The sequence below is a fragment of the Protopterus annectens genome, chromosome 13.part0 (genome assembly GCF_019279795.1).
Source record: "Protopterus annectens isolate FY-2018-M chromosome 13.part0, PAN1.0, whole genome shotgun sequence".
NCBI classification, from domain to species: Eukaryota; Metazoa; Chordata; order Ceratodontiformes; family Protopteridae; genus Protopterus; species Protopterus annectens.
The window spans coordinates 165,157,511-165,182,519 of record NC_056747.1 but is presented as its reverse complement, the minus strand read 5'-3'; the positions used below and the strand labels follow the sequence as shown (position 1 = coordinate 165,182,519).

Genomic DNA, 25,009 nt, shown 5'->3' with positions numbered 1-25,009 from the left:
TCCTTAAAACTCTGCCAACTCCATGGTTTGCGTGATCAAGCCGTGACTGCAATCCAGGTAAATGGGTCTAGTTATGCAGTGTGTACTGATTTTACCTCAGCCATTGCTTCAGTAGCCTTTTCAGAGAGTTCGACCTGCCTGCTTAACCTCGCAGAGGAATTCTACTCTATGCTTCACTTAGGTATTGTGAAGCTGTCCTAGCTAAATGTCAATCCCGATATAACTAGTTGAATAGCAAACTAGATTACAAATAGACCTCAGGAAATGTGGTTAGGTGGCTCTACCTCCTCCAAAAGACCTGTCGCTAGTGCTGTACTTCAGAGTTCAGTCCTTAGGCCGCCACTCCTTGGCTTCTCAGAAGTCGAAGCTAATGTTAAGGGTTTATGGCTGTCCAAGTTTGCAGATTACTGTAAACTTTGTCATCATAAACAGTGAAGAAAATCAGTTTCCTAACTCATAAAAACTGCACTGACTGTCTAAAATCCGTGTGTCTCTCCTTGTTGTCATACAGGCTACTGAGGGGTGATCTGTGCCTCGTGTACACCTTAACCGACCCTATCCACTCAAATTTACTTTATATCTAGAAGTCTAACATAAACACTCACTTTGGAGACCTTAATCTCTTCCACAGAATAAATGGAACATGTTTGGTGATAGGTATGTATTACAGAGAAACCATTATGACTGTCACAGCTCATGTGAATGTTAATCTGAGATGTACCTCCCCAGACAATGTGAAGATAGATTATGGAGCTCTTGGACTGTGTGTCCCAGGCTGGTATGAGCCTAGCACTGAGCAGTATTCTACCTTCACCAAGAATGATGCCACAATACAAACAGAAAATGATAGACTTCAGTATTTGACTTGCTACTGGTGTCAATCCAAGGGGGGGTACAGTATTTGTCAGCACAGGAGGGCATGGGTGACACCACACTGCTTTACCAGTGATGGTCTGCACCTGTCCCCTCTAGGCGTTCAAATATTAGCTAAAACATTGTCCTCCCCCATAGTGCCTTTTTTTAGGCAATTCCAAAGTGACAAACCTCCTGACATAGCAAAACCAATCAAAGGGACTCCAAAGGTGTTGCTACTCAATGTCATGAGTCTTCACAGGAAACTCCCACTACCTCCAAGCTCTTATCACCTTGGAGAATGCAAATGTCTATGCAGTTACTGAGGCATGGTTTAAAGCCCCAGAGAGCAGTAAGTTTGCACTGTAACTTCCAATGGGCGGAGCCTAAGCCTTTTGACAGAATCGGATTATGTCCTCACATTTCAAACAAACGTTCATATCTTTGGAACCACAAGGATTATGAAAAAAGTCTAAATGGCAGACTCTTCACAAAATATTTTTATAGTGGCAGTATTCTTTAGGTTCTAGGTTTTAAACTGAGTTTTATAAGCCACAGTAACTAATACAGTTGTAATATTTTGTAAACAAATTACAGTATCTCAGCAACCACTTAAATTATACACATACTATTAGCAGCATTATGTTCAGCTAGCTGAGAGCTTTCATATGAGGCCAAGAAGTTCCATCTTTCCTTGGTTGTTGAGATATTTACAATAATGTGAAAATTATAGCTATATAAGTTAATATCATAAAAATAACAGTTAATATCTATTTACCTGCACTAAGCAAAGGTCAAATATTAATGCAGTTGAGTTTGCCATTGTGTAAGCTTTAAGATGAAATATTTTAAAAACTTGTACATAGCATGGTTTTGGAGTTATCGATGCAACTTTGAACAAACAATGTTTAATGACTAGAGGCGTCAGTAGGAGTTAACTGCAGAATCACCTGGAGACGTCATCAGATGTAATGAGTTAAGTCTGTGAGTTGTATGACGGATCCTAGACCCTGATAGGCAGCTCACTGACACACTCCTTGCTTAGCCTGGTGAATAGGATGTCTCAGTCTCTCACTAAGAAGTCTCCTGTGGTCAGAGTACTGGGTTGTGTAGTGGTATGAGTTACAATCTTAGAGGATGAGATGTCATGAGTTGTGGCAATATTTGACTTGTGTATTTTCATAGAGGGTTCTTGAGGACGGTGAGACTGTGTGTACAGTGTCTGGGAGGTCTTTTTGGTTTCGAAAGATTACATTATAGAACCTCAGCATATGTGGGTGTTTGTGCCTCGTCTGTTCTTTGTGAAGTGGATGGTGATTAGTAATAAAATGACATGCTGGAATTGAGCAAGAAACAAAAGCAAACTGGATTCATGCATTTCAAGAGTATGTTAGTAACTGTATATAGGAAATATATTCTGTCATTTTGTCAAGCTATTTGGGTTGATGTGCTATCTAAATCACTTGTATTATGATGTAGTGTTACCTGTTCCTTCCTGTGTTAAATGAATATCTTCTCCTCTGGTATGAATTGGCTGTAGTTTGCATTAAAAAAAAAATGTCAGGCAATCATGCAAAACATTACATATAAAAGTACAAATTGTTTACATTTTGTTCTCATGTACATTTTACCTCCTTTCCCTTCTAAATTACTTGATCTTACCCCTTCTGTGATATATCCCTCCTTCCTTTTTAAATTTTAAAGGTAGTCCGTGAACTGGATTTTTTCAACCCAGCACTGAGCTAATGTAGTGTCTGCCTCTTGCACACATCTAATATGCCTGCTAGATTGTACCCCATTTTCCTACCAGTTCAAAGCATTTCTCCCTTATCTGGTACTTCTGCCAATCATTGTACTTCCTAATCCTCAGATTGCTGTTTGTCAGTGCAGTTAACAGTTTTGAGAGGGCCATCTTCAACCCACTTCCTTTCTTCTGGCCACTTTAAGATACCTCCATGGCCTTGCACGCATCCATTTTAGCTGTCTTGTTTGACAAGTAGTTGGTGCCTACATGTGTGACAGCTTGCTTCTGCCCCTTACTTATGGTCAGCTTATATGTCCATATATCAAACTCTAGGTCCTGACAGTAAAATCTTCTCTGCTTTCCTTCTTGCTAAGATAATCTGTGCTTTTTATGATGGTTTCCAATACCAAAAACCCTATTCTCTGTTCTCACAATAGGTGTTACCGCCTTCTGTTCCTGCTGTTTACCACTGTTCTCCAAGTCTGTCTCTTGCACATTTTGTTGCTGCACTAGTTGTTTCCCTTATGCTACCACTAATCCCTTCCATATATATACCCCCTTTTGCTGTTCCATTATCTCCACTATTTGCTGTTCCACCATTTGGCTTAGTGTCCCTTCCTGTTCTACTTGTGTTCCTGACTACCTTTGGCTATTTTGTGACTTCATTTTTGTCCCTGCACCCGTCTCCTGTCGTTCTACACTGACATTTTCTCCTTTTCCTCCCTTTTGTGGCCAATCCTTCCACTTTTGCCCTTTTCTTTACTCTTTTGACAATCTTTGTCCATGTTCTGTTTCTACTCTGATTTTCTACCTGCTGTCATTAGCCCCCCTCCCCCCAATCTTTGTTTGCAAGCCTCATATTACTGTAGAGTTCCACGCCATCTTTTTTGGCTGACTAACCAGTTCATTACAATGTCAGTCTTGCACGTTGTCCCTTTAAGCATCCCTGTTCTCTTGCACAGACTCCATTTCCTCTGCTACATCAAAGCTCCCTGTACCAGACAGCTGCTCCGTATACTGAGTGCCTTTTATATCTCTCCTTCCATTCTTCTTGTTCATTCCGTGCAGCTCCTTTAATGTCCAGTTCTTGGATCTTCCAATTTTTCTATTCCTTATGGATAATACCCGAGGCATTTCTACCTTGGGTATTATTGTTGACCCCTTTTTTAATCTATTGCACTTTTAGGATTCTTTACTAAGGATTAAACAGCAACTGTGTCAGCATATATTTTAATTGGATGATTTTATAGGCCTTTCAGAAGCCGCCAGATGTTCGGTTCACACCTGTTTATGCCCAGATAGCAGAGGGAGAGAAGCGCAGAGAGTAAGATTACTGTTGTGACGCTGCTGTCAAAAAATGCAGAGAAACTGAAAAGCGTCTAATGTTTTACCTATACAGATGTTCTACACCAGCTGTAAGTCAGAAGTGAAATCCACTGAGGCTACAAACCAAAGTGACACTCGCTATACAGTGGACTGTTTTTTAAGACGCTATAAGAATTGCAAAGGAGCAGCTGTAAATGGCTGCTGATTAAAGAAAGCTAAAGTACAGCAGGTTTAGTATGTGGTGGTGATAGTTGATTAAAAAATGTAAGCAAGTTTGTATGCCTTAAATCTGCTTTCAGATGTTGTACTGCAGTTTTATGTCGGGGCTGAAGTCTTCATTCCTAGCGCTAACTCACTTTTGAAACTAGTGCATTTCATATACTGGGATATGAGTCGTCAGAGTTAAACTGTAAACCTACCTTGAAGTTCATAGTCGGTCATTAACTCAATAACTAATGAACATCACATAGAAAAACCCTAATGTTAAGCAACAATTAGGCATCTTATTTGAAGCTAAAGTTGTGATTAAACCATTTTTTCCCTGTTCTCTACTGCATTATATCATATGGGGAGAAAAACATAAAACAGTCCATCTGTTCTATCAGGTGCTGCTGATGTCAGTAATTGTACTGTTTGAAGAGGTTGACTTCACCAGTAGTCAATTTTGTTGAAAGGTTGTGACATACCCTAACATTGTGAGACAGTGCAGGTTGCATTTGGATAGTGATTGGGTTGAAGCCGCCTGCATGGGGAGGTTTGGGGCTTGCTCCCCCACTTTGTCCCATGGCTGTTATCATTTTGTTTTTTTGAAGCCTTATTTTTTTTGAAGCCTTATTTTAGTAAAATGGTGCATCATTTAACTAAGTGAAACAATAGTCACCACAGCCAGCACGTACTAATCTTGCATCACTAGTGTAGAGCAGTGAGCTGCACTGCCTTGTGATATATAACCTCCCTCTGTCTGTCGATCCTTGCATTTGGAGTAGTATCCAGCAGCTTGTAGATGGCCTAGAATGGATAGAACTGATTTATAATACTTCTTTGGGGGGCATTTCTTCAGATTGAAGAGTGCTAGAGGTGTAGGAGTACACAGAATTACCTGATTCTACAAACATCTATATTCCCGTGCACCACCTTAATAATGGCTGTTAACACCAATCTTAATTGATGTAGTACAGTTGTCTGATGACACTGGCTCTGATAGTGATTGTGTTTGATTTGCAGCAGGGATCCTTATAAAGATTGTGGTGCAACTCTGTGTGGGTACTCGCCATAGGTTGATACTAGGCTATCTGCCTAGGGCATCTATAAGCCTAGCCAGAGTGTGTTTGGCTTTCGCCACCCTTTTAGATTAGTTGGCTGTGCCTCTGTATAGTAGGTCACAGAAGATGGCCCTTTTAAGGTTAGTTTACTGTGCCTCTGTCTAGTAGGGACACAGAAGAGATCCCAGGGGTGATAGTGAATATTTTAAGTATAAGGTACACTGTCGCAATATAGGCTGTCTGCCATGAACCCCTTGGGATTTTCTTTACTCTCCTCCATGCTTGAAGACCTCAAGAATTCTATTTCTAATATTTATTTTCTCCCCTTTTCAGGGAAATGTTACAATGCTGCCTGAGAAGCGCCTCTTAACTTTAGACAGTACAGGAACATTTGTTTATGACTATATCCTCAAAAAAAAAAATGAAGATACCTTTATCTGTTTTGTTTTCTGTGGAGTGTCTTGATGATATCTTGCTGATATCTTTCAAATGGGGAAGTGGACCAGCTCTGCTCATTGACTGTCTGAAGTACTGGAAGTCGCAATTGCTGGCCTGGCGTTTGCCTTTGGTAATTGCCCTCATTATGAGAGATGCTGTATTCCCAAACCTCTGCTGTTATGATGTAAGAATCCACAAATTTATTTAGCACTTTCATCCCAAGAGAAAGGTCTTTTTTAGAATAAGTTTACCCCAGCAATATCCCATGTATATACCATTAACTGATAGATAATTGAATAATGGGAGACGGAGCATTCCATATTACTTACTTAAAGCTATATGAATATGAGAATGAACAAAACACATTCCTTATAAAACACTAGTTTAATTTAAAAACATTCACATTTTTTATGTGAAGGGGGTATGAATGAGATGCAAAGTTTCGTAGATGAGCTTAATGCCAATAGATTTGGTATAAAATTTGATGGGCTTATGATAGGGAAAAAGTCTTCCATTTTTAGATGTAGTAGTGGATATTAGTAAGGAAAATAAAATCCGTACAACTGTACATAGAACATTTGGGAGTGGTACTCTGTATGTAATGGCCCATTGCCATCCCCCCATACAATCCAGGCATTACCCTATGGGGAGTTCATACGCATATATAGATTGTGCAATAATGAAGAAGATTTTTTATTAGAGCTTAAGAAAACTAATATGTTTAAAAATAGGGGATATAATACAGAAATATTCCATGAATGTTGGGGGAAAATTTTTAATGAGCGTGTCTTAGACAAAACAGCAATAGATAAAATATAAGTACTATGATAGGAAATATGCAAAATATAATCATAATGATTTGTATTTTGTTACTACATTTAGTTGTTTTAGTATAGTGTTAGTTGATCTATTGAAATTTTACTGGGGTTATATTATGTCCTTAAAGGATTTAAATTTTGAGGGATATCCCATTGTGTGTCATACAGAAGAGGAAGGAATTTGAGGGACTTTTTAGTGAAGACCAGGTTTAGGTTTCCTTGTAACTAAGTGTCAAGAAGTTTGATTAAATATGATACAACACCATGTGGCAGATGCAAAGCCTGCAAATATATTGTTGGGAGCTTTCATAAAATTAATAGTCGTGTTTTTCATCCCCACGAAAGTTTTGGTAGTAATGCAGAGGGCATTATTTATGCCCTCTGTTGCCCATGCAATATTTTTTATATAGGGGAAAGCAAGAGACCATTCAAGGTCCGGTTGTTAGAACATGTTGGGGATGTTAATAAGAAGAAAAAAGGAAGCCCAATAGCTATGCATTTTGAACAAATTCATGGAGATAATAGTGAAGGTTTGTGTGGATCTGTATTAGAGAAAGTGTATGTTTCACCATTTGATGAATGTAATATTAAAAATGTGCTGCTATTTTAAGAATCTGTATATATTTTAAAGTTTGACACTTTAGCCCCTCATGGGTTAAATGCTGAAATGAATTGGAGGTTTTTTATTTGATGTACATTTAATTATTGTCTTAATTAGTTAATTATTCAAATGACGTCTGCATTTAAGGCAGGTGTATTTTTTGAGATATTACTCCTTGAGACAGTCATAGTCGAGACGTTAGAGAGAGAATAAAGCTCGTTGGACTACTAGTTGGTGGTTTTTTCTTTGTTGCTGGCATTCTGGTAGTTTTTTATTTAAATTAAAAACATTACCATATAAAAATAATGATACTAGTGCAACTAACTGCAATGCAAGTCCTGCTTTTAACTTTAAAATAGGACTAACGAATATAGTTTCATTTAACCCAGGGTATGCAGTGGCATTTGTCAGGAGCTACCACTGCAACTCCTTTAAGTCTAAAAAATCGTCTGTCCTAAGTGTACACGATCAATTACAGTAAACTTAAAGGAATGGTTAGCATGTTCTAAAATATGTCCTGATAAGGCATTTTAAGTTCATTTTTCTGTACATCATAATTCTGTTGATAGATCCTATTTCTAAGGCTATTCTTAGTTTTCCTAATATGAAAACACGTACACTTTTGACATAAGGTGAGCTACACCACTCCCTTTGTGCCACAACTATATTTCTTGTGTAGTTTTATCATAGCAAAATTTACAAGTTCAACTTCACTTAGTTCTAAGATACAGTTGCACTGTGAGCAATGTCCACATTTGCTCATTTTACTGTTTGTTCAGGGTTTTTAACCCTCTCCAGCAAGTTTTTTAAAACATAACTCCTTTTATATATATAAGTGGGTCTTCTCCCACTATGCTAACATAATCAGGATCCATTCCAAAAACATTGTTTTTTCTTAATGGCACTAATATCGGAAAAATTACTGTTGTACATTAAAAATAATGCTTTGCCAAACCTGCTGTTGTCCACTTTACTATTGTTAACTGGGAGACCAATATTGGCTCCCAGTAACGGAGTATATTGCCTACCCACTCTTTTGCTGAACTTCACTGAAAACATTGTCAAGAAAAGGGTCTGGATACCCCCTTCCAACCAACATATTCTTAAATATTTATCATTGTTTTTGGAATTCGCTCACATCTGAAACCATACGGGTCAGTCTTACACACTGACCCTTAACTAATTAATTTTTTTGGTGAATGGGGTGCCAGCTATTAAAATGTAATAATGTATTAGAATAGGTGGGCTTCCTATATCTTGTGGAGTCAAATTGTCTTCTCATTTTGTTTTTAGTAATGGTAATATCTAAAAATAAAAATACCAAGCAGCAGCAACCAGATAAAAAACGGCACGGACTGTTTATTCAAAGTATTCAAAGTAAGCGCTTTCGGCTGCAATAATATACAGCCTTCCTCAGACAAAGTACAAAGCCACAGCATTACACTGGGCTTAAATAATGATTCAATCCACTTCAGCTGACCTAAACAATTAGCAAATGAACAAATTAACAAATTCATAAAGCTTATACATAATTAGTATGACCCCTACACATTTTCATATATAAATATATAACTATATAAAAACATAAGTATGAATATCAGATAAAATACAATGAAACAAAATGATTTAAATTTAATATATGATAATAAAAAACACTCAACATGTATATAACATGGGACAACAACAGACATATGAACAACAATACCAGGTCCAACTACGGGGGTCAACCACAGAGAAGGAAGAGACGGAATTAACGGAGGAGATGATGCTTCCTCCAATGATGGGACCTACAGTTCTCACAAGCCAAAACTGTGATTTTAAAATTTACAACTACACGGTTTTGACTGTTGACCAACCAGTTGTTGAATTTTTTTCGAAAGGACTGTCTTTTGTCCCTGATAGAAGGGGTGATTTGGTTAAAACTATCATTGACCTAAAATTATTTGTTAGGAAACTGAATTTAGCAGTTTCTTTAGGTAATACACCTGCCCTTTGTAACACTTTGAGAGTATCAAGTGTTTTTAATCCGCCATTGAATTGCATTTTGAATATATTTGAAAAAGTCTGTGAAATAGATTTAAGAACTAAGCTTAATAATAATTTTTTTGCTGTAAGTAACAAAAAACAAGTAACATCTCTAGGAATGAACTGGAATTTATTGCTTTGTTATATGACTGTAAGGTTAGAGTCATGAAACCAGACAAGGGAGGGGGTTCGTGTTCATGGATGAATATTTATATGATAAAAAGTTGTTAAACCATTTGCAGTCTGACATATATTCGATTTCCAGTCTTAATGAGATAAATGGAGCCTGTAGGAAAATTAGGTGTATCTTGGATGATTTATTTTTGGAAGGAAGTATTGATTGTAACACCTTTCACTTTCTATCCATGCCAGCTCCAAAAATTCCCACCATATTTGGCACACCGAAAATCCATAAAAATTTAGTAGATCCCCCATTTCGGCCAATAGTTGACGGGAGAGGATCTATTACTTATGCTTGTGCGAAGTTTGTGGATGGGATACTTAAGCCGATGTTACAAGGTGAACCCCAGATATGTAAAGATTCTTGGGACTACTTGGAAAATCTTAGTAATATTGGATATAATTCAGAGTATGTGTTTCTGGTAGTAGATGTAAAAGATCTATACACTGTAATTTTACACCAACTTGGTATAGATTGGACCAGGAATTTTATGCTTACTAAAAATGCTTCTTCTGTGCAGATGTATGTTGTGGAGACCCTCCTGGAAATAGTTTTATCCAATAACTTTTTAGTGTTTAAGAATCAATTTTACTTACAAAATACTGGAATTGCCATGGGTTCACCATGCAGGTGTAGCTTTGCTAATAGTGTAATGGCATTCTGGGAACATCAATTTTTGTTTAATAATGAATTATATCAACAACATGTCACTTGGTATACAAGATACCAAGATGATATGTGTTTCATTTGGAATGGTTCACCGGATTTAATTTGACTCCATAGACAGCATTTCAATTATGACTGACTTTTTGGAGTTTACATACTCTGAGTATGGAAGAAATGCACTTTTTAGATGCAACTATATCTAAGGATAGGGTTAACAACAAGTTTAAATCTTTTATCCATAGAAAACCAACTCACTCGAATAGTTACCTTCACTTTTCAAGTTGTCACCCTTTCCATCAAAAAAGAGGTGAGGTTAAAGGACAGCTTGTTAGGGCTGCCATGATGATATCAGAGGAGGCTGACTTTCTCAGAGAATGTGATAATATAGGCAAAATGTTCCTGTGTAGAGGCTACCCACATAATTTAATAAAACAGTTAAAAGAGGAAGTGCAGACCAAAAGACAAAACGGTCATTTTAAGCTATTGTTGGGAGGTGCATTATTGGATAGGTTGACAAAGTTGGGCACAAATAATAATAATAATGGTTTGGTATCAAACAATATTACATTTATAGCATTGATTTCCAGGCTATTAGGGATATATTGACTAAAAATTGGAATATCATTTTGGAAGACAGAGCATTAGCTAAAACATTGGGCACGCATCCAATGTTTGCATATAGAAGGGGTTCCAACTTAAAAGCAATTGTGGAAAAAAGTAGGAATTCTAGTAAACAAAAAATATTTGGTATGCGAAAATGCGGAGTGTGTACCCAGTGTAAATATGTTGCAGTTTGTAGTAATATTAATAAATTAAATATTTCCATCCAAGGAAACTTTAACTGCGAGTCAAGTGGGGTGGTTTATGTTGCTGCTTGTGAAAAATGTCCTTCCTTTTACACTGGCAAAACAGAGAGGAAACTGAGAAAGCGAATTTGTGAACAATTTATATGCCATAGGAAGGAACGATTTGACAAACGCATTAGCTAGGCACATTCTTGAATATCCAGAACACAGTTTCCTATTTTCTGTTATTCATCAGGTGAATACTGATATTAGAGGTGGGCCCTGGCAGCTCCATTTAGAAGAGCAGGAGCTGTTTTGGCAAGTTAGAACATCTGCACAGCTACCACCAGGGCTGAATGATGTTGCCTCTATTAAGTGTATTTTAAAATTAAAAGCCTTACGTAGATAAATTAGTAGGCAAAGACGCCGCCTTAGTAACGTTATTAAGTAATATGGTTGGTGTTTTGTTATATTTATATTTACATTTAAATATATATATATATATATATATATATATATATATATATATATATTTATATACATGTCGAGTGGTTTTTATTATCATATATTCAATTTAAATCATTTTGTTTCATTGTATTTTATCTGATATTCATACTTATGTTTTTATATAGTTATATATTTATATATGAAAATGTGTAGGGGTCATACTAATTATGTATAAGCTTTATGAATTTGTTAATTTGTTAATTTGCTAATTGTTTAGGTCAGCTGAAGTGGATTGAATCATTATTTAAGCCCAGTGTAATGCTGTGGCTTTGTACTTTGTCTGAGGAAGGCTGTATATTATTGCAGCCGAAAGCGCTTACTTTGAATACTTTGAATAAACAGTCCGTGCCGTTTTTTATCTGGTGTCTGCTGCTTGGTATTTTTATTTTTAGTTTAGTTGTTGTTTTTTTGTCTAATGGTAATATCTAAACAATTAACCTGTTCTGTACCCTCATACTGAATTTTAGAAAATCAGTGGTGTTATGGATATATTAAAAAAGACTGTTGTTCAAGTCTCTCCCTAGTGTCAATCCAAACAATTATGATGTCATCTAGGTACCATGCATATAAGGACCAGCACTCTGAAAACATAGAATTAATAACATAATCGGTCTCCCAGTAAGCAAGTACAGTGTTGGCAAGCATGGGGGCACAAGCAGCCCCCATCACCATTCCCTTCTTTTGTCTAAACAGTTGTTGTTCAAACACAGTAAAATTGTTATCCATTACCTGCTCTCCAGGTAACAAAAACTTTTCAAACGGATTGGGCAGCTGTTCACATGCCTCGGGGAGGCGTGGTGATGTCATCGCGACAACCGAGGTCCATCATGGCGACAGAAAACAGCGCTTTCCCTGAAATGGGGATGATTTTTCAAATTTTAACCAGCAAAGCCATTCGAGGAAGGATTTAGGCACTAATATTGCATTTACTTTGGCAAAGACCTTGATCTTATTTCCGACGGCATTATTGAGCATCCGCGACAGGCAGAGCACAAAGAAACCGGTACTGGTAACCTTATTCAAGATTCTATTCCCCCTAAATTGACTAATTACAATTCTGAAGGGAGATGTAATCACAGCAGTGTGCTCCCTGAGCAGAGAGTTACTTTTAATGGGCATTCTTCTTGTCCTAGGAATGATGATTACAACTGTAACCCGAATACAAGTGGGACTAGTTGTAAATATGGTGCCCTGTTTAAAAAGAATTTTGTTTTCAATGAACCACGCAAGGCACCAGGGACAATGTCTGGCAAGGACAGTTGTGACAATTAACAGTTTCAAATCTTTGAAAGACATGATTTATGTGTTTGAGAAAAAACTGTTTAATTTTAAAATGTCTCAAATGGAAATTGTTTATTTTAAGGAATTCCTGCGTTTACAAGTGGTACCACAGGGGTTACGGGTGTATAAATTCCCGTTTGGACTACATTATGATGCTAATGTTAGTGGGGATTTTGTTAAACGTTTTGATAAATGGGGTTTTGAACTTAAAGTTGTGCATTTTCATGAACAGATGGAAAATAGGCTTCAGAAAGATGTAGAAGAGTTAAATGATATGATTCTAGGTGATTTGTAGTTTTCCCAATATGAAGGGCTTTATAATATATTAATATAGAGAAACAAATGCAATAATATTTTTTATAAAAAATCAAGGAAGTTAGATAGGGACCTTAAGCAATACAAAAATCATGAAGTGTACCCTAATAATAACCTTGTTTTTAGACGCACAGATTCTGATCAAAGTGGGTTTTATTCCCAATTTGATGGCAATAACAGGACCATGTCTGGTATAGAAGGGGACGATGAGAACATTGGAGAAGAGGAGATGGTGGATTGCCCTGATCACCAGGATTTTCCAGTTTTAAGGCCCTCTGAAAGAATAGCAAGCAAGAAGCAAGGGAGACAAACTGCATACAGCAAAGTGGCACAATACCAGAAAGGTTTCCCCCAGTGGCAGACAGGGAGGTATCAATATTAGGGAACGAAGGGCAAGGACATTCCATACCTCCTATGGTTTCAGTATTTACAACTACACTGATAGGATTATTACAGATGAATGTTTTACATTATTTTCTAAAGGGTTTAAGTTTGTCCCCACCAAAATTCCTGATATTGCAGATGTATTAGATGTACAGCTGTATTTAAGGAAATTAAACTTGAAAGTTTTATTTTGGAAAAAGGATGGGGACAATAAATCCATAGAAAAGAAAAATGTTTTTAAGAAAAATAGTGTATTTTATCCACCCCTACATCCCTTGGTAGCCATTTTTGAGAAGGCTGTTAGAGATGATCTTTATAAGATGTGAGGGGGAAAAAAGAAAGTCTTTTTCAACCTTAACTCCAAGGAAAGGAGGCTTATTCAGGAACTAAGAGAAGACAAAAGTGTTCGAGTTATAACCCCAGACAAAGGTGGGATTATTATAGTTTTTAATTCTAAGGACTATACCAGTGTCATGCAGGAAATTTTGTTTAATGTAGAAAATTATTCTCAAGTTTCCAAAAACCAAATACACATTTCTTATCAACGTATTGATAGCTTTTTATATGAATATGTATTAGATCAAAGAATTTCCAAAGAGGTTTATGATTTTTCTTTCTAATTCACGTCCCAAAGTACCGGTTATGTTTGGTATACCAAAAGTACGCAAGAGTATCGTGGCCCCTCCATTTAGGCCAATAGTGGCAGTTGGAGGTTCTAAAACACACATATAGACAGAATGATAAAGCATATTGAGGAGGGGGTACCACATTTGATTAAAGATTCATGGGACTTCCTGGGGAAATTAAAATCAGAATTATGGTCCCCAGGAGTTACCTTTTTGACTGTTGATGTCCAGGATCTTTTTTCCTGTATTCCCAAACAAGAAAGTTTAGCAGTATTTGAGGATGTACTTTTTACCTGTTCCCACCTACAAAAATGATCAGGTTACCATGCTATGTGAAATCATGGCCCTCATTCTTGAAAATAATTATATATTTTTTAAGGGGCAATATTTTCAGCAGGTAAAAGGTGTAGCTATGGGGGCCGTTTGTGCCCCCGTTTATGCCAACCTTGTTTTATTGGGTTGGGAAAGGGAATATGTTTTCAAAAGTGGACATTTCTCAGAGATTCTCTCCTATAACAGATTTTTGGATGATATTTTTAGTTTATGGAGAGATAAAAAAGACTCTATACCTGCTTTCATTGAGTATTTGTACAGTGCCACCACTTTTTTAAAATTTACCTTTGAGTGTCATGATGAGGAAATAAATTACCTGGATACAAAGATAGGAAAAGGTTTTATTTCTCGAGTATATCGTAAGAAAACCTTCTGCAATAGCTATTTACATTATAACAGCCATCACCCACTGTTTCAGAAGAAAGGCATCATTAAAGGTCAGGCTATTAAGATAGCCAGGATGACTTCCCAAAAAGAGAATGTAATAAAGGAATTTGTACATCTGAAGGAAATGTTTTTAGATGGGGGTTATCCTGGTGAATTTATTGATGCCATTCTGAGAGACGTTTTGGATGAATGGGGTAAAAAATATATACTGCTTTTAGGTAGGGGGTTAACGAAAAAAACCCAGGCAGATGTAGATGGTGGGACAAATATTGATTTCCAACAAGCCTGTGTGATTCAATATAGTCCCCTATACAATGGGGTTAAGAATATTCTTAATAAAAACTGGAGTATTTTCAAAACCAACAATGAGGTGTACCAAGTTTTGGGTGAAAAACCCGCTTTTTCTACCAAAATAGGACCTAGTTTAAAGTTGGTTTTAGAAAGGAAAATTAGTAATGGTGGAGCTAACAACAACCTAAATGGTACCAGACCCTGTGGTAGATGTTCTTTTGTCATTACATTTTACAGGGTACCTCTGTTACTTTGGCTAATGAAAATGTTAAGACCTAGTATATCTTGAGAAATGTAATACCTGCATTTCATTTTATGTTGGAAAGACTGAGAGGCTTCTGACATCCAGAATATGTGAGCATCTGTATGATGTAAAAAAATAAAAGAGAAACTAATGCCCTGTTTAGACATACGGGTTTAAGTTTGCCATTCTGGATACTGTGCAAGCAGATTCAAGAGGGGGGATTGGCAAAATGTATTGTGTAAAAAAGAGCTGTTGTGGCAGTTAAGGTTGGCTGCAAATGTACATCCAGGGTTAAATGATTACTGTCCTGCCAGTATTAAAAGAAAAAGCAGGACAAGTCTAAGTCCCTTCATTTGTATTATTGTTTTACTAATATGACAGTGAATAATATTGACCTAATGGTTTTTCCTACTCTGATTATTTTAAATATTAATATTCATGATTTATGCTTATTTAATGTGTTTTATTGGCTTTTTTTAACAAATTATGGTTGTTTTAAACCTAAACTGCTTTTTAAGAAAAGGCTTTTGTACTGATGAAGTCAACTGTGTTTGTTGAAAGCGCTTAAATGATTTTTTATACAATAAAACGGACTGGAGACTGGGGACTGACTACCAGGGTGCTTATTTTTTGGTTTATTATAAAACTACACAAGAAATATAGTTGTGGCACAAAGGGGGTGGTGTATCTCTCCTTATGTCAAAAGTGTACGTGTTTTTATATCGGGAAAACTAAGAATAGCCTTAGAAGTAGGATCTATCAACACTATTATGATGTACAAAAAAGAGCTTAAAAATGCCTTCTCAGGTCATACATTTTAGCAGATGCCAACCATTCCTTTAAGTTTATTGTAATTGATCGTGTAGACTTAGGACAGAGGGGTGGGCTGACAGATGATTTTTTTTAGAATTAAAGCAGTTGCAGTGGTTGCGCCACACAAATGCCGCAGCATTCTCTGAGTTAAATGAAACTCTAACTTTTAGTCCTACTTTAAAGTTAAAAGCAGGTATTGCATTGTAGTTAGTTGTACTAGTATCATTATTTTTTATGTGGTAATGTTTTTAATTTAAACTAGTGTTTTATAAGGAATGTGTTTTATTTATTATCATATTCATATAGCTTTAAGGAAGTAATGTGGAATGCTTTGTCACTCATTCAGTTATGGATTATTCTTAATGGTATGTAAATGGAATATTGCTGGGGTAAACTTCTTATGAAGAAGTCCTTTCTTTTGGGATGAAAGCGCTAAATAAATTTGACTTTGTGGATTCTTACACCTCAGTGCCTTCCTTTTGTTGTTTTCATTAGTTTGTGGTCAGTTACATGTTTTCTCTACTAATACTTGTATTGATACGGACAAGGAAACAACCGTGAAAAACTTTTCAAAAGCAAACTTCGTTACTCAAGACCGAGGTGGAAAGTTTTAAATCCCCCTTGCTAAAGGATAACGCTGTCCAAGCTGCAAAATCCTTTACTTATGCATTCTACAGGCACCTACAAGAATGCATGGATCATGCTATCCCAAGCAAAACCAAGACTCACTCCTCCAAGAAAAGGGAACCAGTCTGGTTGGACCCCTGCCATAAAAAAATATATACAATAGAAGGAGAAAACTAGTTCAGAAAAGAGTAAAATCTCAAGAAGGGAAGACATCCCTGATCAGTATCAGCAAGAAACTATGATCCCTCATAAAATCATCCAAGGCGAGCGAAAGTAAAATTGCCAAGGACTCCACAGGTAACCACAAGACATTCTTTAGCTATGTCAAGAATCTAAGTGGCAGTGCTCAGATCTGCTTGGAGTTGTTGCAGAATGGCACAAAATACACTGAACCGACCGATATCACCAACATCCTGGCAGGCAGGTTTAGTGCAAACTTCACCCTTCTCTCACCCCCAAAAGGGCCCAAAACCATACCAGAAGAATGTAGAGCCCCTGAAATCACAGATACTCAGGTTAAAACCGCCCTCTCCAAAGCCAAAAACACAGCATCAATGGGATCCGGACGGTGTCCCAGGCTGCGTGCTACACAAGCTCAAAGACGAACTAACCCCTCACCTAAACGCACTGTTCAAACTCAGCCTCTCCACAGGCTACATACCCATAGAGTGGCGCACAGCAACAGTTATTCCGCTCCACAAAGGTGGAGCCACAACAGACCCCGGGAACTATAGCCCTATAAGCCTGACTAGCTTGGTCTGCAAGGCTATGGAGCGCATCATCATGGAACTCATTAACAGAGACTTTGGGAACCTCCAAACACTGGACCCTACCCTGTTCGGCTTTAAGGGCAGATCATGCCTCCTAAACCTGGTGGATTTCTTTGAGACAGTTACCAAGGCTATAGACGAGGGAAAGTTGGTACACTCAGCCTACCTAGACCTCGCAAAGGCCTTCAACACCATTTCCCATTCTGGTATTGTAGACAAGCTCACCAGCCTGAACATAAACCCCTACGTCACAAGATGGGTTGCCAACTGGCTCATGGACAGAACCCACATGGTGAGAGTTGCGGGAGCTAGGTCCCACTCTAAACCAGTTACAAGTGGCATTCCCCAGGGCTCAGTCCTAGGACTCCTGTTCGGCATATACTTCTCAGAGGTACAGGCAAGCACAGGACTATGGCTGACCAAGTTCGCAGACTACTGCAAACTAGGGGCTATAATTGACTCTCCGGCTGACACTGACATCCTCCAAAAGGGTCTCACTGAGATGGATACCTGGTGTCAAAATCATGGCTTCAAGCTAAATGTCAAAAAGTGCATAGTCATCCCCTTTGGAAAAAACAAAGTACCCACAAACTACCACATAGGTGCTAGCCCCCTAAATAGGGAAGACGTAATAAGGGGTCTAGGGACCCAAGTAGATAGTAATCTCTCCTTTGATAATCACATTGCCAAAGTGGTTAGAAAATCCTTCTATGTGGCCCACCTAATCACAAAAGGGTTCGCATCCAGATCAAAAGAGGTCATTGTGCCCCTCTACTCATCACTCATCAGACCATCATAGAGTACAATGCCCCATTTGGGATGTACCTGGAAAGACCACAGAAGTACCTCACCAAGAGGATCACTGGCGTCAAACAGATGCTCTATGCAGGTCGACTGAAGAAACTCCAGCTGTACTCTGTTGTATACTGCCTACTCAGAGGTGATCTCTGCCTGACATACAAGGCCATGTCCAACCCAGAATTAATGGACATGCTCCACCTAAAGAAAACCATATCCCCTCGAGCCACATGCTCTAGGGATCTAAACCTCACCACAACAATAAATAGGACATGCTGGAGGGATAGATTCCTGTCCCAGAGACTTCCCATGCTTTGGAACAAGATTCCAATCTACATTGGGCAGAGCTCCTCGCTAACACTCGACGAGTGGCGGGAAACAGTTTACCTCTGGGATCACTTCAGTGGCTCTGCTGGACAGAGGCGCAGGTAACTAATCTAAGGGGGCGGCGAAAGCCAACATATTCTGACTAGGCTTATAAATGCCTTCGGGCAGATAGCCAGTACCTACCTATGACCCTATATGGTGAGTCTTCTTTCACAACTTTACTTTGTGCAGATTAGATGACTTTCTACTATGTACATTTAAAATTCATGTGCTTAAGCTGTAATGCATAACTGATTCACTGTTGCCAACTAAAGTAGCAAAAATACAGGTCAGTATTTTAAATGCTAATTTTCAGCAGTCTTTACTGTCACTACACATGCCGTCCATGTTTTTCTTTTCTTCCAGGTGTGCAGCTCAGCTACACTTAAACATGAAGATAAAAATGAAGCATTATTTGTTGAAGCCATTAAAAAGTTTAGAGAAAATTTGAAAGCTATGTACACTGTGCCGGTAAGTCATTTCTGTTTTCAGATACTGATATTAAATTTCCAAATAGCCAAAAGTGCCTGTTGATTTTATTTTATTTTTTAGGTTTACTCTTACATCCTGAAGTTGTATTAGCACTAAGGCGATGATAGTGAGGTATGCTTTGTGCTCGAAGAAGAGCGGCAGTTGTAGGTGATTTAGCAGCCACTCCAGTGACACTTAGAAGCGATTCTTGGAGTCAGTAAGGATGTTGCTATGAAGTATAGTGTAAATTAATACAAACTTTGTAGAGTTTCTCAGATCATGTATGTAGACATATCAAGATGATGGTGTGTTTCTGGGGCACCTGAATAATAGCAGCTTTTCTTGAATGGGTGAAGTGCCCAGCAATTCAAGCAAATGTCTGCTAGGAAAACAATTTTTGTACTGCATCTGGTGGGAGGCAGTGCATCTGCACTACTGAGATCAATGCCTAGTGAGTTCCGTTCATGTAGCAGGATAAACCATGGACTATAATCCAGTTGTCCCAAGTTTGATTAATGGTTTGTGCATGAGCTAGAACTGGTAGGGGGAATGGAGTGATATGGCATCACTAGGTCACCTCACTTTGGAAGTAGGGTGTGTGTGTATTCACATGCCCAGGGCGTATAGTTCCATGGTAGACTCTGTGGTAGTGATTGAGGACCACAAGGAAGACATGGCCCCTGGAGGATGGTGCATTCTTGAGGGGTTACATAATTTGTGGAAGTGAGTAAACATGCCCTTGTTGATGCCTTACTGCACATCGAACCCTGCAGCATGAAAATGGGGGATGCACCTTGGGGTTTGGGTGGGGATAATCCCTGATGGGTGCCTAAATGATGGCTCCTTTCTGTCAGCTGTCATCGGTGGTGAAGGGGATGTTCATCATGTTTCACTGTTGCAGTCCTAACCAATGGGTTATCCGGCTCTTGGTAGCCCTCAATAGGCCAGAATACTAAAGTTAAGTAAATATGACGTTGGCTGTCTGTTGTAAAGAACGTCAGGATGTCCGATACAAAAGGAGGCAGCCGACGTCACTTCAAATGTCTTCCTTGCCATGGAGCCTGAAGCAAAAGCTTTTTTGCACGAGTGCCAGTCGGCAGTTTACCTTTTTGGTTTCCGACTACAAAGTTGAAGTCAACTACAGCTAAGTACCCTGTTGGGGATCCTCTTTTCTTGCCTTAACGAATATCAGAAAAAGTTAATAATTGTCTTACCTGTGGAAAGTAGATTCCCTGTAGAGATTTTCATTCTTATTGTATTATTTGTTTAGGCCTTGACCACGACGTTCCTAATTGTGATCTCTCTGCTTCCTTTAATCCGCGTACTATTTAGCGTCGGGCTAAGCTTTCAGCTAAGCATTTTGGAGTGTGGCCTACGTTTGTTGGTATGGCGTCCGTTGGTCTTCAGGCTTCAGATATCCATAAGAAGTGCAAGGATAAGGACCGCGACAGGCTTCATAGGGTCAAGCCTTCAGATGATAAGTTGGTCGTCAGTCCTGCGGTAGCCAGTGAGGGTCCTTTGCAGTCTGAGGATTTTCAACCGCAGACCTCGGTTGAGACCATTCCGGAGTCCCCCAGGCCTCCGGCTTCCATTTTGTCATCTGACCTTCTGCCTGTTGCTTCTTTAGCTGGATCCAGAGCTGCTAAGCTGGCTTTGGTGTCCGAGGCCTCCGTTCTTCATTCGGACAGCAGGCTCATACCGACGACCTCTGGCCCCGACTTTGGTGGTTGCCAGGCCCCACCAATTCCTATAGACTTGCAGGTAAATCTTCCAGTCGTACACCTGTGAAGAAACAGGCTCCAGTTTCCTCTCATTCCCCTCAATCTCAAATGGTTAAAATAGCTAATGACCTTTTGACTCTTATTAGGGGTTCACAGCCTCCTCCTTCAAAAAGTGGTAGGGATGTCTCTCTTGAGGCTTTATCTTATTCAGGTTCTGATACTTATAGCATTTCTGCTGATAAAGAGGAAGTTTCTCAGGTTTTTTTCTCCTTTTGAGGATTCAGATGCAGAGGAATCCATTCTTTCTTCTCCTCTTCCAGAGGATTTCTGTTTTGGTGATACTTTGAATACTCTCAGGGAGCATTTTAAATGGGAAAGTCAGGATTATCCCCAATCTAAGAAAAGGATTAGGGAATTTTTGGATTTTCCGCAGCATAAGCCTTTGGCTATTCCTGCAGTGTTGGAGGTGGTTGATGATATTTTTCTGGAAAATTCCTGGACTCCAAATTCGGTTCCTCCTGCTCCCAGGAAACCTGACAGGTACTATAGAGTCCCTGATTCTCATTTGTTTCTTTTTAGGAATCCACTAGCTGACCCAGAGGTTATTTCTCAGGGGTCTAAAGGAGTTAAGGCCACTGTTACCAAAAATCCTGTTCCTTCCGACAGGGAGTCCAGGAACCTGGATAGATGGGGTAAAAAAAGTTTATACCTCTGCCACTCTTGCTATTAGGTCTATTAATTGCCTTTTTTATATGCTTAAGTGTCAGCAGCACAGCTTGGAGGGTATTAAGTCAGAGATGGTAAATGTGCCTCTTTTGGAAGAGAATAAGGATATGCAGGATTTGTTGAATTCTGCCAGTCTTTGTAATAAACATTCATTGCATTGTGGTTTTGACATTCTAGAAGCTTCCTGCAGGGCTACAGCTACTGTATCTGTTATAAGAAGGCATGCGTAACTCAGGGAGCAGCCCTTTCCAGAGCCTGTCAAGTCTAAGCTTTTAGCTGTACCTTTACATAAGAACAGTCTTTTTGGCAGCAAAGCAGAGGAAGTGCTCAAAAAGATGGTGAATAAGGCCAAGTCTGTGCAAACAGTTAAGGATTTTCTGCAAGTTCAACCTCCTCGCTTCAGCAGGAATTACCCTTCTAAGAGTTGGATGTTTCCTGATACCAGCAGACAGAACCGTTCTCGGACTAGAGGTTACAAATTTTCTAGGGGGTAGGTGGGTACCCCTTAAAGGTCTTAAGCATTGGCATGCTTCCACTTCCAAGGTGGGAAGTTCTAAGCCTGCATCTCAATCCAAACATGCTCAATGACTCTGTCCAACTTCTGCCTGTTCCTGCATGCTCGGAGAATCCTTTAGGGGGAAGGTTGGCCTTTTTTGCAAATGTCTGGGCCACCATCACGAACGACAAATGGGTACTCAGAACTGTATTCCTAGGACACAGGTTTTCTTTCCACACCTTTCCAGTACCCAAAGGATTCCCAGACACTCCTCCAAACCAAAGGGCAGAAGTAGAAAAGTAAATTTTGTCTCTCTTACATCTGGGAGCAATAGAATCAGTTCCTGCTCAGCAGGTAGGCCAGGGCTTCTATTCCAGACTTTTCTTAGTTGCAAAAAAAGAAGGATCTTTTTATTACAGTATTTTTTCATTTAACAGTATCCTAGACCTATTCATTCTGAACTGTTTCTTGGTAATTCCAAAGTTCAAAATGTTCACTCTGCATCAGTTGCTACCAATGTTAGACAAGGACTCCTGGCTGGTAACTTTGGATCGCAAAGAAGATTATCTGCAGATTCCTATCGGGTAAAGTTGCAGGCAATGCCATAGTTTCAGGGTGGGCAAGCAACATTGTCAATTCTCTGTGCTGCCCTTCGACTTAACTACTGCTCCCAGAGTTTTCACAAAGCGCCTAGCTCCAGTCATTGCTTTTTGCAGGCAGAAGAAAATTCAGATTTATCCATACTTGGACGACTGTCTAATTCAAGCAAATTCTCAAGAATAGCTGTTAAAGGATCTGGAATTTGTAAAGACTCTTCTCTCTTCCTTGGGTTACACTCTCAACGAGGAAAAATCAAAAATGATGCCATCCAAGAAGATAACATTCCTGGGAGCGAGTCTGAACACAGCCACTCAGATGATGTATCTCGCCCAGGAGAAGCAGGCAGCTCTTTCAGTTTACTTCAAGGATTTGGCAAGCCTGTCCCAGCTCCCTACAAGGAAATACCCGCAAGCTCTGGGATACATGACCTCTTACATTCTCATGATTCCATATACAAGACTGCATATGAGGAAATTGCAATGGTACCTCAAGATCCTTTGGTGTCAATATACACAGGACCTGGACATAATTCCTCTGCTTCCATGTCTGCAGACAGTTTTTCTTTGGTGGGCGATAGCCTGTCTACAAAACAAAGGCATGCCTTTTTGTCTACCTCCTGCCATTCAAGTTCTTACCATGGACGCATCGGACTACGCCTGGGGAGCTCACCTGGATGGCAGATGCATACAGGGACATTGGAACACCCAGCAGATGCACCTACACATAAATCTAAAGGAGTTGATAGCAGTTCAGCAGGCCTTACTAGCTTTCAAGCATCTTCTATCTTCTGGGACCATGCTTGTCAGAACAGACAACACCACAGTCATGTGGTACATCAACAAACAGAGAGGGACTCATTTTTACCCCCTGTGCAGATAGAGCATGATTTTTTGGTCCATATCAGCACCCTCGGGCCTGCATCTCCTAGCTCAGTTTCTTCCAGGGAGACTCATTGTTTTGGCAGACCAGATGAGCAGACAGACCCTGGATCCTCACGAGTGGCAACTGAACAGAGCAGTCTTTTACAGCATCATTCAACGTTGGGGCACTCCTTAGGTGGATCTTTACTCCTCCCCAGGCAACCACTTTCTACCACTTTTTTGCACCAGACAGCATCACAGCAAGGCCTGGAGAGTGGATGCTCTGTCCTTCCCTTGGACGTTTCTGTCAGTTTATTCCTTCCCTCCTCTTCTTCCCAGAGTATTATTAAAGATCAGGGACGAAAGACCAAGGACTATTCGCTTAGCTCCAGACTGGCCCAGACAGCATTGGTATCCACTGCTTTGCAGTCTCTCCCAGTTTCCTCCTTGGCGTCTTCCTCTGAAACCAGATCTTTTGGTTTAGGAAGGGGGGAACATTCTACATCCTCATCTTCAGTCTCTCCATTTGGCAGCATGGCTCATTGTATGAATCAATCCATTTCTTCTTCCCTTTCCCAGCAGGTGGTTAATGTACTTCAGGAGGCCTAGCACTAGGAAGTTTTACGCTGCCAAATGGGAAAGATTCTCTCATTGGATGCAGGCTAGAGGGGAATAGTCATCCTTAGCCTACTCTTCATCTGATCCTGGAATACTTGGCTGATTTTCTTCAGGGTGGTCTTTCTTTTTCCTCTGTCAAGATCCATGCTTAAGCCATTTCTGTTCATTGTTCTTTTGAGCAACCCATTTTCTCTCATCCCCTGTTGAAAATGTTTCTCAGAGGTGCTTGCAACTTAAAACCTCCCAGAAGGGCACCTACTCCAGCCTGGGATCTTAATTTTGTTCTAGAGAAACTCACTCTTCCTCCTTTTGAGCCAGCTGCCACTGAAGATTTAAAGTTCCCCTCTTAGAAGACTGCCTTCATTTTGGCTATAACTTCAGCAAGGAGAGTTTTGGAGCTGCAAGCTTTGATGGCTGTGGAGCCTTTTTCTTATTTTCCATGCAGATTGTGTCTCTCTGAGAACCAGTCCCTCTTTTATGCCTAAGGTGGTTTCTAGCCTGACTCTTAATCAGTCCATACACCTTCAACTTTCTTTGCTAATCCTCAAAATAGAGGTGAAAGGATCCTACATTCTCCTGATGTGTACAGACATCTCAGGTTTTACGTGGGCAGGACTAAAGACCTTGGGAAATCAGCACAGTTATTGGTCAGTTTGCCCCCTTGCTCATGGCAAAGTTATCTCTAAGCAAACCATTTCTAAGTGGATTGCACATTGTATTACTTTGTTATTCCTTTCATGGCAAGGTTCCTCCTCAAGGGGTTAGGACCCACTCCACAAGAGCAGCTTCCACTTCTGCAGCCTTTTTAAGGGGTGTCCCTACTAGACATTTTAGAGGTTGACACATGGTCGTCTGTTCACACTTTCACAAAGCATTATACTTTGCCTTTGTTTCCTGGAGTCAGGGTAGGGATTGCCACTGCTGTTTTGCAAGGCATTCTCTCCAATCCATGATTCTGTTGGTACCTCCGTTTTGTCTGGGCTTTGGTAAGCAACCCATTGGTTAGGACTGCAACAGTGAAACATGATGAACATAGTACAGTTGTGTACACTTCCCATAAATGTAGTTGTTCGAGTG

The 25,009-nt window shown here is 39.4% G+C and overlaps 1 protein-coding gene across 1 annotated transcript in view; it reads left to right on the top strand.

Annotated features, from left to right (window-relative positions):
- The window catches only part of MYO9B (myosin IXB), a 1,188,949-nt gene that overhangs the window by 823,300 nt on the left and 340,640 nt on the right, over window positions 1–25,009 (top strand). Inside the window, exon 27 of the mRNA XM_044054768.1 lies at window positions 18,807–18,911. Within this exon, the coding sequence (XP_043910703.1) occupies window positions 18,807–18,911 (105 nt within the window). The remainder of the gene's footprint in view (window positions 1–18,806; window positions 18,912–25,009) is intronic.